Genomic DNA, 14,565 nt, shown 5'->3' with positions numbered 1-14,565 from the left:
GTACTGAAGGATTCTGTATTTGATTGCCCTTGTGAGATCTGTGTCCTCTTGATCTTCAGTGAGAGTCTTTGTCCTCAAAAGGTGAAGTACCGGCATAAGATAGGTGACACTAACATATTCCTATCCAGAAAGCGCAATTTTAAACTCTTGGTGTGGATGCAGAGCCTTGTGGTTGGATTCTAACACCTCTATGTATTGCCATGTCAGTGTTAGATGTCTTGTTTTCTTGTCAGCAGACAGCACATGATTCAAAGCTTTACATGGCTCCAGCACAATAATTTTTGCTTTGGTTCCAACAGCACCCTTGCAATCATTTTTGCTTTGGTTCCCCATCTTGTTGAACACTCTGTAATCAATGAGCGCTCAGGTAGATTCAGATATTTTTGGGCTGCAGTCAGCGCCATTCTTTTCTTCCAGCTGTAGGAGAACTGACTGACCAGCTTCTTGCAGACGCCTACTGCTCGCTGCACCCTATCATCTTTCAGTGCATTTTCTGAAAATAAACATTAAAAAAGCTTAGCAAGAATGCAGTTATGTCAGTTAGCATTAGTTAATACCTAAGGTATGATGAACTTACAATGAACACAATTTTTTACAGCATTGATTTTTAACCTAGGTTAATGTTAATTTACACATACATTACTGTTCAATATTAATTCATATTTGTTCATAATACATTCATTTATGTTAATTTATACAACTTGAAATTTTAAACATGTATTAGTATGTGTAGTAAATATACAATAATAATAAAATTATTATATTAACCAAGCTCAACAAATGCTTTAGAATTATTGATCATTGTTATTACATGTTAGGTATTTACATTAACTAATATTAACAGTTTGAACTTAACTGTAGTGTTACCAATATCTAATATTGGGGCAATTCTAATGTCTTTTTAAAAATAAATAACACATTTATGATTATATATTTTATATGAATAATTTCTGATTATAAAATTTATATTATAAATTAAACACTTACCGATAGCAAGATGGAGTCTGTGGCCAAAACACTGAAGCCTGGTCCATCCATTTATTTCCACTGCCCTTATGATGTTGGCTGCATTGTGTGAGTCCCCAGTTAGTGCATCTTTCAATCCAGAAGCGATGTTTTCTCGAGTATGGTTAACGGGAAAGTATGACATTTGTATAGAACGACTCTTTAATTCGAAATCCTCACGGATGAAATGAACAGTGAGACTTTGATATGGTTCAGTGGTCCTGCTGGACCACATGCCAGTTGTTGTCGTGTAATATTCCACATCTTTCAACTCAGCTTCAACCTTCTTCCTGCAAGTATCATACAGTTATGGGATGGCAACTTGATTAAAGAATGTGGGAATGCAGTATCTTTTATAGAGTGTTAGGATAAGATTTCTAAAACCATCTTTTGTGAAGGTGTAAACTAGCACCATATCTTTAGCCAGGTACCTTGTTATGGCGTCTGTTATTTCGCAGTACCTTCGTGAAGTTTTGTCATAGGGTGTGACACTTTCAAAAGCTTGAGCAATAGAAGTTTGCATGGCTGTCAGTTTCAGGGATTGCGATGAAGCAGTGTGTTCATCGGTGGATCTTTTAGCCATGCATTCATCATAGAGTTGTCTGTGATGCTTCTTCAGGTGTTGATATAGGTTGGTTGTGTTGCCTCGCGAGGTTGACACAGGCGTTCGGCAGGTTTTACAAAGTACTTGCCTTTGAAGTTCATCAGAACTTCGAAATCCAAAATAATAACACACATATGCAGTGCTGCTTTTTTTAGGTACCAAGCCATTTGCAGGACATTGCACTTCTACAGACAAACTTTGTTACGGAGATGAACCGTTCCCGCTCATCTTTTCATAAGTTAGCCGAATCACGTTCTTGGCTTGTTATTCACTCTGCACGTGAAGTGTTAAAATGCCTCCTATTGGTTCAACTCTGCGTCAAACATAATACGTTCAGGAGGCAAACAGTCTATGTGGATGCATATTGTTACCATATTTGATGTCCCTTGTTTAAAGAAATAATCATAGCTTTTGCAATTTGAAAATTGCACCCTTTCAAAACACGATTTCGGTTTAAAACGATTAATCGTTCAGCCCTAATTCATGTTATTTTAACTGTATGGTTTTCAGTCATTTTTACACATTCATAAATTAGGGATCATGTTTTGTGTATAACTATAAACTTGTCTTAAGTGCATTTCACCCCTGTCTCTCCTTGTTGAATGCGATTGACTCAAATGCTGAACTGAACGAATGACATGCAGCTCCTCCTGTTCAGTCGTTCAGCAGATCTTCGTTCATGAGTCATTCATAAACGAGTTTACCATTCAATTTGTTCACAAACAACGTCTCAGGTCGTTCAGACTCAAATGACCGACTAATTCAGTGAAGGGGCGTATTCTTTCAGCGGGTGAGACCAATGATATTCTCCTTCACAGCGTGCACTCGAATGCTATTGGCTCATGCTATAGTCAGTCTTTACAGGCATGGAAAGCAGCAGATCTCATTGGCTTCAAAGGGAGAGACATCAGTGAATGAAAAATATGAGTCAGTGTATGGAGGTGAACGAGAACGATTTGTTCACTTAAAAGATTTGTTCAAAAAGAACATCACCTTTGCGGACGTGACACCTCTCTGTTACAGAAGTGTCAGTGTAAAAGTGGCACTTATACGATAAGAGGAAAACCACCCAAAACGCTCTGAAAACTGCAGACTTTGACCTCTACTACACCGCGAAAGGCTGTGTTTTATGCGTGAGCAAGTACCCTCTAGCGGGTGTGTGTGGCACATGCTGAACAGCGCAGCAATATTTAATGATGTGTATGATATTACAAATCATTTTGCCGGACAGCGAAAGTGGCATTTGACAGGTCCCAGATTCCTCCCCCCCCCCCCCCCCCCTCACCTCGTTCAAAACATAGCTGCCAAATAAATGCACATGATTTTTTTAGCTTACTTGTAGATCTCAAAGTGATCCGAGAAGCAGGAAAGATGGCTTGCAATACCCGGATGAGTGGTCTGATACGTGGATGTGCCAATCAGAATTCCAGAGAGGCATGTAATAAACAGTTTTATCGCACATATTCCAGCCAATGAAAATCGAGTATTCGAATAGACCATGGTATAATGCAAATTATACATGTATTTTATGCAGATTCTAGCAATAGCAAGTTGTTTTAATGTATGAACTTGGTGCAGTATTTCCATCAAAACTTGGACAATGTCAAAACCATACATTTTTCATACTGACATTAAAGTCTCTAAGCAGTACAAGGATCAACCCTGTGGAAAATCATTATCTTTCTCTAAAGGTCTGCAGATAGCAGTCAGGCAGTAATGACTGCAAATTATATGACAGCTGTCTTAGCAGTATTTATTTAACATTAGAAATGTTAAGAACAGGCTCTTTCAATAATTCCATGTTTTTTTTTTTTTTTTTTTTTTTTTTTACTTTAATGAGAAATTTAGACTTGTTTAATGTATTTAATAGTGAATTTTAAAACTGAAGAACCAAAAATATGGACTTGTTGGATGTTTGAGTATTAGACAGTGTTGCAAGTAAAAGGTAAACCATGTAATCCAGTGTACTGTACATACTTTTTGGTCATAAGTCCCCTCCATGCACTTGGATCACTACATTGACTCACAAAGTTTCTTCTTTTTCAAAATGAATTTGTTTCCTAAGTGGACTCGCAATAACTTTTGGCCTGAGCTTTCTTAACACTCAGAATCTCATTCAAGTCAATGTTTAAAACATTCAAAACCTTATCAACATTATTACCACATTCATCATCTTCTAATTACATGCAAATCAGAAGCTGGGTGTCATCACAAACTCATCATTATTCAGAACACTTGTTAATCAAGTAGGTTGTCATCAGTACAACACGTATAGTGGAGGGGATCAGTCCAAACAGCAGAAGTCCCTGCATGGTGTTGGCACTATCGATGACTTGAATCAGCAGCAAAAAAGGTAACACACAACATTGCCTGGAGGCAGAGGTTGCATTCTGAAGGGAGAGAAAAAACGGAATAGATAACAGGGTGCCTAACATTGCTCAAGAGAAGCAGAGAAATGGAAGCAGACATGATGGTTATTCAGGGGGAAAATGAAACGTCAGAGTGTTTGGGAAGGAGACAGATAAGCAGTAATTGCAGAGTTCATGACAAGTGGTTGAGAGTCATTCTGTGGTCTACAAGGCATTAGACTTCATCAACTCCATGGCTTCTGGGGAGTGTTGTGGCAGGAACGGAGGTCAGCACTGAGATGTAATCATCTGGAGATGTTATTCATCCATCTGTCATCACACGTCTTAGCTTCAACCAGGATTGGGCAAAATTCAGAATTGAAAAATTAGCTGTCTTTCAGTTCATGAGTTTTTTGAATTTGAATTGAGTTGGCCAGGCCCTACAGTATGTTGAATTGGAATGACAGGAAGATGAACTTACTGAATTGCAATTGGAAGAAATTCTACACAGTCACACAAAAGAGGAAATTTATAAGTCCAACACAATAATAAAATGAGCAGGAACAGATAACTTCTCAGGTGTTCTGTTAACGATTTCCATCTTGGGAGCTGCTACATGTTGCTTGGCTCCATTTTCTGAAGACTGACTGGTAGATTAGAGTATTCTGGTTGATGACGAACTCTTTCTGCATGGTCCATAAAAAGAAAGTTAGTTTGTAATTATATAATCTACTGTCAGCCAGTCATTATCGCAAAATATTTGTATAAAAACTTGTATCACCCTGTAAGGGTTTATTTTGCGATAATGACTGTATAACGACTGGTTATGATTGTAGATTATTCAATTTACTATATGGGTACTTGCTAAATAAATAATTGAATGGACATGATATGATGATTTCAGCTGAAGTTACGGAATTCCACCTCCGGTTTGTGTCAAGTTCAGTTGGTGTTTATTTTGCAAAAATGATCATCTGACTGCTCATTATCTGGCTTATTACACGACTACTCTGCAAATCAATAAATAAACTGACACGATACACTGATTTGACTTTATTTTATTATCTTGCAGAGATCGCGGAGTGATGCAAGAAGTAGGAAAGATGAATTGTAATATCCGGATGACCGGTGAAATATCACTTTATTCCCGGATATGCTGTCATTATTCAGAAATATAAGACCGCTGGATAGCACGATTGGACAATCAAAATTGATGATTCCAGAGAGTAATAAATTAATGTATAAATTTGATATAATGATATATATGTGAATTAAATACACAATTCACTAGACTCGGCTTTAACCAGTCTAAGTGATTTGACCAGGATTATGTGCTGGTGAGTGAAAGGGGTTGATTTTGATGATGCCAATTGGGAAAACACTATGTCTCAGCTATCTCTGTGTGTTTGCGAAATCATTGATTTTGAACAACCGAAGAGTCAGCATTGATGGTGGTTATCATGATGATTAAAAACAAAAAATTTTTTGGAAGGCCTGACAATATTGGATATTATTGACTGGATGACACTTGCAAAACTACATCATACCTCACTGGTTTTATGGAACGGTTGTCAAACTCTATACAAATGGTAATCTGCGATTGACTTGAAAGATCTCACTGAAAGTATGTTCTGATCAATCTCTGCATAGGTGGTGGTGAAGACACGGACTGAGTACCAGACGGAGCAGAAGAACAAGGCCAAGCCGAAGGTGGAGGAGTTCACCATCAGCATCACGGATGGAGTTTCTGAGAGGCTAAAGGTATGACTGTATTCCTTTGGCATGGATGCCTAGAACACCCTGCTGAAAAGACCAGCTTAGACTGGCTGATTTGATTGGACCAGCATGGTCTTTCTGATGAAGCTGGCTGACCAAAGTTTTGTTTTAGTAGTTGCTCCAGCATAGGATGCTGGTGTGCCCATCAGACTACATAATTAGCTTAAGCAGCAAGAATACCTTGGACAGCCAGCTTCAACAGTAAAAAAAAACAGTTGGTAAACTGTATGGCTATATGAAACCAGCACTAACCAGCATAAACCGTCCTAGACTAGCATGGAAATTCGTGCTGGTCTGTATATATATATATATATATATATATATATATATATATATATATATATATATATATATATATATATATATATTTTTTTATTATTATTTATTTTATTTTTTTTTTCAGCATGGTTGTAGCCACTGAGAAAAAACTCTTATAATGAATTACAAAGTCAATAATAAACAAATCATCAGGTTTTAATTTAAAAATCCATCCAAGTTTAATCTTGCACCACTAATTGCATCAATGTGTAATAGTCTACAAGTAGTCTTATTACTGCAAGAACACGGTACACAATTAATGTTCCTAAAGGTTCCTCGTACTCAATCAAGTGTCTTCTTGAAAAACATGCAGTCTTTCTTTGAACATTAAGTCTTTGCTTCAGCTATTTGGATTGAATCCTTGAGGCAGTTCTGGAATCTGCTGTCTGATAGAATGTTGTTGGCAATGTGGACCATTTGGACATCATTCATTTAGAGTTGGACAGAAAAGACGTCTGGGGGGACGTTTTACCTAGTGAAAGTCATTGGGGAGGCAGATGAAAAAGAAAGGAATCATTTGATGTACACATTAAGGTGCTGTAAGCCACAAAGCATTATGAAAACAGAAACTGTACGGCCCTGCAATCTGCAGTATTCTTTCACAGTCACATAGCTGAGCTTTCTTGTATAAGCTTGTTGTAGGAATCTCTTCTCCAAGGTTGTTGTCTAGGAGGAGCCATTCAGAGTACAGAGAGCTAACTGCTGGCTGATCTATGCTGTGTGAAGCCTCCCAGTTGGGTTTTATGGTATTCCCCACCGTAGCTCCACTATTAAGTGAAGAAGGAATGTTCCCCCTCATTAAATGTTCAAAACAAAAGAGAGTTGAGGTCTCTTGGTGTTTTATTTAGCCAAGTGGAACATATTAACATATCATGGCGAAATAAATGTGGTATTAAGACAACTTAATTAAGTAGGAAGTAGGTATTGTGATTTCTGCTTGCTGTTAGTGCACTGTCTGGGAGGTTTGGTAGAGGAAGTGGAGGGTGGGGGATTTGGCTTTGACTTCCATGAATTTCCAACTAATCCCAAGTATACATAGATAGATTACTATAAATTAAGCACATTATTGAAAACATAAACAGAATATTTATTGTGAAAAATTGGAACTTGGATGATATATATTTTGATTTGATTGGCTCAGAAGAAGTTGGCTATGATATCATTAGCGGTACTTGCAAATTTGTCGAACCCTTAACCCTATTACATTTTCTGAGTGATCAGATTTAATTTTTTTTTGTCTGTTGGATGATAAAACAGGCCCATTGACGTACACTGAAGGAGGGATCTGAGCACTATCTTGGAGCACAATATCAGAGAGACTTGGGGCCAGTGTTGTGTGTAATCTGATTACAAAGTAATTTGTTACAGTAGTTTAATGACTTCTTAGACAAAAAGTTGTGTAACATTACATTTTAAATTCTTGTAATCCGATAACTGTAACTGCCTTTCAATTAAGTTAATTACTGTAATTTTAGTTACTTTAATTGGGTTACACTTATTTCTAAAATAATAGAAATATAACAAGAAATATAATGAGTCCCCTAATGAGTCATTTTAAGGAACGAGTGTATGACTTGCATGCGACAATGAACAAGAGGAAATTTAGACATTATTTAGAATTTGTTGAGCATACAAACAACTTTTCTGTGAAGTGTTCTAGAAAGTAACTAAAAAGTGAATTAGTAATGTGATTACTTTTCAAGTAATTTATAATTTGTAGTGGATTACTTTGAGTAAATTACCCAACACTGCTTATAGGGTTGGGTTCTTTTGATGTGGACCTCTAAGCAACAACCCAGCGACCATCCAGAACACTCTAGCAACCACTTAGCAACACCTTAGCAAGAACAAAGAACATCCGAAAAACCGCATAGCAGCATGGCAAAACTAGTTATTACAGCTTAGCAACCACAGAGCAATACATAGTGACCCATGTAGGGTTGCTCCGATACCAAAATTGTGACTTCGGTAAGATACAAGCCCTGGTTCCTCAGTATCGATACTAACTCGAAAAAAAAAAAGTAAATAACTCAGATTTTTTATTAAATTACACAGAACATTATTGACAAAAAGAAATGAATACGTTTTATAGATAAAAATTATGCCTTTTCTGTTTTAATTTTTCTGGATTCCATGTTAAATATTTTAATTAAATGTTTTGATCAAATTGTGTTTAATCAAATACATACTGTACAGCTTTGATCAAATGAAAATATAATTATTTATAAATAATTAGTTTTTGTAAAGAACAAAGAAAGATGCACAACAGAGCTTTACAGTATTAATGAACGCATTAAATGAAGACAATCTGATTACCTGAGGCTGCCATTGCTGAATCTCAACATGCTGATTTTCAGTACTGGTATTCAGCTTACGTGATATTGCTTACAGATAATAATACTAATAATATAACCATTTAATATTATATTATTGTTATTATGAGTATTATTGCTACTACTTTGAATATTACACTTTTATACAGTAGTAATATTTTTCTGTTGTAATGTCTTCAATTTCACACATCCAGTTAAATAAACCTCTCATTTCAGCTGGACTTTTATTTTGAAAGACCTTTGAAGTTTTTCCTGTGTTTGAAGGGTTCATTATATCAAACTTCCCGTGACTTGCGAGCTGAAATCTCTGGTGAAAAAGGTCATTTGAGAGTTCACAGCCGTTTATACTCTAAACAGACTGCTCTGTGGCTCTGCAGATGGATACTATTGGACACACTGCATGAAAATCAAGCAGTAGAAGTGTGTGTGTGTGTGTGTGTGTGTGTGTGTGTGTGTGTGTGTGTGCATGCGTGCGCCTGCGATTTGATTTGATTTCAGAAGCGCTGCCCTCACAATCTACAGTGTGAAACACACAGCACGACCAGTGTAGCTGGTTCCCGAACAAATGACTCTGATGAGTCTTCTCTTTTGAATCTATCATGTGAAACACACAGTACGACCAGTGTAGTCTGATTCCCGAACAAATGACTCTTATGAGCCGATTCTTTTGAATCAACAGCATGAAACACAGCACGACCAGTGTAGTCTGATTCCTGAACAAATTACTCTTATGAGCTGATTCTTTTGAATCTACGGCGCAAAACATACAGCTTGTCCAGTATAGTGCGGTTTCCAAAAGAATGGCTCGTAGCAATAGGTTGTTGAGGGCAGTAAATGCAATAAGAATTTCATTTCTTATTTCCAAATATTTCTTCCAAAAATGTACTAAAAGAATCATTAATGGAACCATTAAGGAACCAGAATTTGAACCAGAACTGTTAAATTAGATAAGATGGTATCTACAGTACCATGGGACATGTCCAAAAAACATGGTAATACCATAGTACTTTTTGGTAGTTTTCATAAGTGAGAGGCAAATTGTCCTGCCAAAATCTTCATATTGTCCATTCTTGAGGGTTTACTTCAAATTGAATGCACTACTAATGAAAAACTCAAGAATCTTAGTAGATCCAGTGCATTTCAAATCGTAACTCGGTAATGGAATGATTATTGAAATCAACACGCATTTCTCACAGGTCAATAAAGAGCACTGAGCAAATGTATTCTGACCCTTTAAAGGACAGATATTATTTGAAAGTCTGTGAGGCTGAAATGCCTTTGTTGGCGCGATGTAACTCATCCTGTCATTGCCAGAAAGGAGACATACAGAGAGATCCATTTATTGGCACAATCCACTTTCACATAAAGCTGCCAATCCATTCTCCCCTGTCACGCAGTAAATTGTCCCTGGCCGTTTGCTCAGTGAAAAAATAAAGGGACCCAATCATGTGGGAGTGCCAGCAAACACAGACAATTGTCACCCACCCTGGAAACAAGAGACCATGCAATGCTGCAGTGATGCTGAAGTGTTGCTTCCATCTCCCTACAGATGATGACCATTCATTGGACTTGACAAATCATTTGCTTGGGCAAAACCATATGTTGTCAAGCAGTGACCCCGGGTGATGCAGGGGGCACTCACTGTCACTGTGATTGATCATGTTGAGTGATGTTTATTGTAGTCTCCAAAGGTGAGTTGGAAACAGCTCATTGGATGCTGCTGTAGGTAGTTGAGCCTTCTGCACAATATCTCTTCTATCTAGAGCTGGGCAATATTATTCACTATGTATTCTTGATGATTTTGCTGATAATACAAAATCAAGCAACATCATGTATTTTGCAATGATTTTTGGGTGCTTTTATTTAGCTTTTATGCTTCCTAAACAGCATGACGTTATCCTTCTTTGACTCCAGTGTTAATCGCTTCAGCGAAAAGTTTTTGATTTTGTGAACAATAACAAAGACGAGACGAAAAAGACACATCATGACAATAATCAATTTCAGTGAAAACTTTTTTTTTTTAAAGAAAAATCTTGTAAGAATTGATCGAAATAATCCAGTCATATTACGTTGGGGAGCTGAACACCTGTACAATGAGCTTTACTCCTGGGTTAATTACCTCACTCAAATGCATCCTCTATATAGTATGTGACATTAAATCAGCTATATCCATAAAATAAACATAATAGTACAATTTACATATGCACAGAAGCGAATTAATAGGTGAACTTGTTCTACATGTAACACTAGTTCCTTCTCTGTCACTCACTCGACGTTGTGTCGATGTAGTGACACTAGGGGTCATTCTTGGGAGCCCCAAACACCTCTGCTTTTTTTAAAAAAGGCCAATGAGAATTGGTGAGTGGAATTTGCATGCCACTCCCCCGAACATACGGGTATAAAAGGAGCTGGTATGCAACCACTCATTCAGATTTTCTCTTCGGAGCCGAGTGGTTCTATTCATTGAAGCTGAATTCATCCGCAAAGTTCATTCAACTCGTCTGCTGGATTCTAGGGTGCATTTCAGCGGCTTCTCCCCCTCTGCACCCATGGAGTGCAGAGAACACCCCTGGGCGCTTCAGCAGAAACAACTAAAAGAGTATATTCTAAAAAGAGTGTATTTTCTTTCTAAAAGAGCGGCACACACGGAACGTCTTTTTAAAGATGTCTTTCCGTCTGTGTGTTATTCCTGATTGCGGTCGATATCTCTCCACTTCTGATGGCCACGATTGCTGTCTTACGTGTCTGGGCGCTGCCCACGCGGAGGTGGGCATTGCGAGAACATGACCATGGCAATGTTGCAGTCATGGCTTGCATTCGTAAGAAAGCAAGCCACCCCATCGGCTCCCCGCCTCGGTCCTTCTACCAACGGGTATGAGGCCGTTCCGGTTAGCACTGGGGGCAATTTTGGTGAACCCCCCCATGAACCTCCCATTCCCCAGCACGCTCGCCCCGGTCGGGCGCTCGGACGAGATCGCTGGCTCGTCTCAGGGCGAGTTCGACATCTCGTTCGGAGCCCGGGAAGAAGACAAGTTATCGAGTGAAGACGTGTGCTCTTGACTCCCAGTTGTGTTCACAGACTGTGATCCCTGGATGACTTTCCTCCTTAGCCCTCTGGCAGTTGAGTTTGCAGAGAAACTCGCTGACCAGCCCAGTATGTGCGCTAATGAGCCCCTGTACTGAGGTAGGTACTCCACATGTGCTGTTTCCCCGAAGGCGACCCCATGTGATATTTTCCGCAAAATCTTTCCCTGTCGGCAAACTGCGTCTTTCTTGGGCAGAGGCCCCTCTGCCCCCGGTCTCCATGCTCTATAGAAACTCCTCCCTCTTCGGGTAGGACGTACCAAGGGACCTCTCCACATGACATACTTCTGACAAGACTCGGTAAGACCATGTGACGTATTCCACTCAAAATCCCCCCCCCCCTTTTTGGGTGGGGTGTGTTCTCCGCGGTGTCTTCCCCTTGGGAGGGACACCCCCCGACGCAGACACTTATGGCTCCCAGTTAGTTAACAAATTCCACTCTTTTTGGGGAGAAAAGAGAGGGAAAAGAGGCCTCGGCTGGGCTAGCCTGTCCCTATAGTTGGGCAGTCGACTTGTTCCTGATGGACCGTTCGACGCTCATAAGAGCGTTGGGGGAGGTTACGTGACGGCCTGGTGCGCTGGCTACGAGGCACACAGCAGTCTGCCCGTCACACACCGGCAGTTCACGTAACACAGTTCAGCTAGTTGTGGCGTTTTGTATAGGGACCCCTAGTGTAACTACATCGACACAACGTTGAGTAAGTAACAGATAGAGAACATCCTGGTTACTTTCGTAACCTCTGTTCCCTGATGGAGGGAACAAGACGTTGTGTCCCTCTTGCCACAACGCTGAGTGGTTGCATACCAGCTCCTTTTATACCTGTATGTCCGGGGGAGTGGCATGCAAATTCCACTCGCCAGTTCTCATTGGCCTTTTCTCAAAAAAGCAGAGGTGTTTGGGGCTCCCAAGAGTGACCCCTAGTGTCACTACATTGACACAACGTCTCGTTCCCTCCATCAGGGAATGGAGGTTACAAAAGTAACCAGGACATGCTACACTTTAGTTCTACACTAAATTGTCTAAATGTGAGGAATTCACAACAGACTAACTTCTAAAAACTAGATAATGCTTCAGTATATTTATTATATGCTATTTTTTCAGGAGCTCCTGTTTTCAGGACTTCTGTTGTTTATTCTTATATATTAAACATATTAATTTTGAATAGATTTAAAACATGTTTAAATAATTGTAGTTTATACACAAAGTATTTTAATATTTGGTTAAAATATGAACTGATAGTTTAAGACTGTACATGTTTTTGCCGTATTGCACATAATCATCAGCTAACATTTTTAATTTTTGTTGATTTAAAATTAAATGCCATTTTTGAGTAAAAATTCCATGAAATATTGAGTAACTTAAAACGTCATTTTCATCAAAAGAGAAACAATTATGAAAAAAATTTGACAATTAACACTGCTTTACTCACGATTAGTTTTAAAGGGATAGTTCACCCAAAAATGAAAATTCTCTCATTATTTGCTCACCCTCATGATATCCCAGGTGTGTATGACTTTCTTTCTTCACCAGAACACATTTGAAGAAAAATAGAAAAATATCTCCACTCAGTAGGTCCTTAAAATGCAAGTGAATGGAGATTTCTCTTTTGAAGCTCCAAAAATCACAGGCAGTCAGCATAAACATCATCCATACAACTTCAGCAGTTAATGTCTTCAAAAGTGACACACTCGCTTATATTTATTTAATATTTAAGTACTTTTTAGCTATAATACAATGCTTCACAAGAGGGTGGAGTCCAAGCAGTCTCTTGTGTGACGTATTCGCATTGCCATGGATACAGATGTAATCTCACTTTCTCCACTTGGTTGAGACATCCAGGATGAGCACACAAACACACCATTGTGAGTAAAGAAACAGATTTATACACCAAAACCAACCAAGATACTGTACAGCGTTCCTCCTTGTAAACAGCGCTGCTCTTCCAGCTGTGCACCTGCCTCAGTTCTCAAGTGTTTCAAATGCCAATGCGATTACATCACACACACTTACCGCTTCTGACCGGAAGCCTGATTTAGAGTTAAAAAAAGGACATAAATATTTATCTTTTTCACACCAAAAGTGATTGTGTCACTTTAGAAGACATTAATTTAACAGCTGGTGTTGTATGGATGAAGGTTATGCTGACTGTGATTTTTGGAGCTTCAAAAGAGAAATCTCCATTCAATTGCATTTTAAAGACCTACTTAGCTGAGATGTTTTTCCTTTTTTTCTTGAAATGTGTTCTGTTGAAGAAAGTCATACACACCTGGGATATCATGAGGGTGAGTATATACTGAGAGAATTTATATTTTTGGGTGAACTATCGCTTTAATAATGTCTCTGATTTAAACGTCAATAGCAAGTAAGTTCTACTCATTTCTGTGACTCAGTTTAAGTTGTCCCTTTCAATGAATCAATTCAAAAGTTAAAAATTCAAAAAACAAATTTTCACAGAAGGCACAGCATGGCATTTTTCATGTAATAAAATGTTCAAGTAAAACATATATGTAAGTAAATATTGCTATTTATTACTATATATTGCTATATTGGTACAAATGAATGAAAAATATTTTAACATCAGTCTACCTTGTGTTCTTTTTGTGAAAAATTGTGTGGAAAAACATTTTAAGTCATTTCAAAACAAATACATAAATATCTAAATATAAATTTCTATCAGGAAGTCTCACAGACTGAAGTTGAAGTTGCTGCCACCGTCTGGCCGTCTGATGAGATTGCCACTTGAACCATCAGATCCTGCAGGAGATAGGAGGCAGGGGGCGAGGAGCCTACCCCCATGCAGGATGGGACTCAACTGGTGGCAGTGGGGAGGAGGAGGTTGCCGTGTTGGCACACTGAAATAGCAAAGAGGTAGATTGAAAGCAGGCTTTTTAAAGCAATGGCTGACATATGATTGTCTAGGAGATAACTATCTACAGCATGATGATCTACAGCTGTGAGCTAAAGAACCTTTACATCATGCTTGCGTATGAATGTTAATTGTGTGATATCTGTCAGAGGATGGATAATGTTTCGTTTGAGCCCTATGATGAGGGTGAAAGTTGTACGATTCCTTTGCTGAAGATAATTAGCGTATGG

General features: G+C 38.5%; 1 protein-coding gene across 1 annotated transcript in view; it reads left to right on the top strand.

Moving 5' to 3' along the window:
• Positions 1-14,565, top strand: part of LOC127430445 (neuronal vesicle trafficking-associated protein 2-like) — a 49,941-nt gene that overhangs the window by 6,089 nt on the left and 29,287 nt on the right. The window contains exon 3 of the mRNA XM_051680212.1: positions 5,608-5,718. Within this exon, the coding sequence (XP_051536172.1) occupies positions 5,608-5,718 (111 nt within the window). The remainder of the gene's footprint in view (positions 1-5,607; positions 5,719-14,565) is intronic.

Source organism: Myxocyprinus asiaticus, chromosome 40 (genome assembly GCF_019703515.2).
Source record: "Myxocyprinus asiaticus isolate MX2 ecotype Aquarium Trade chromosome 40, UBuf_Myxa_2, whole genome shotgun sequence".
NCBI classification, from domain to species: domain Eukaryota; kingdom Metazoa; phylum Chordata; class Actinopteri; order Cypriniformes; family Catostomidae; genus Myxocyprinus; species Myxocyprinus asiaticus.
Note: the sequence above shows the minus strand (reverse complement) of the source record. Positions and strands in the feature narration are given on the sequence as shown.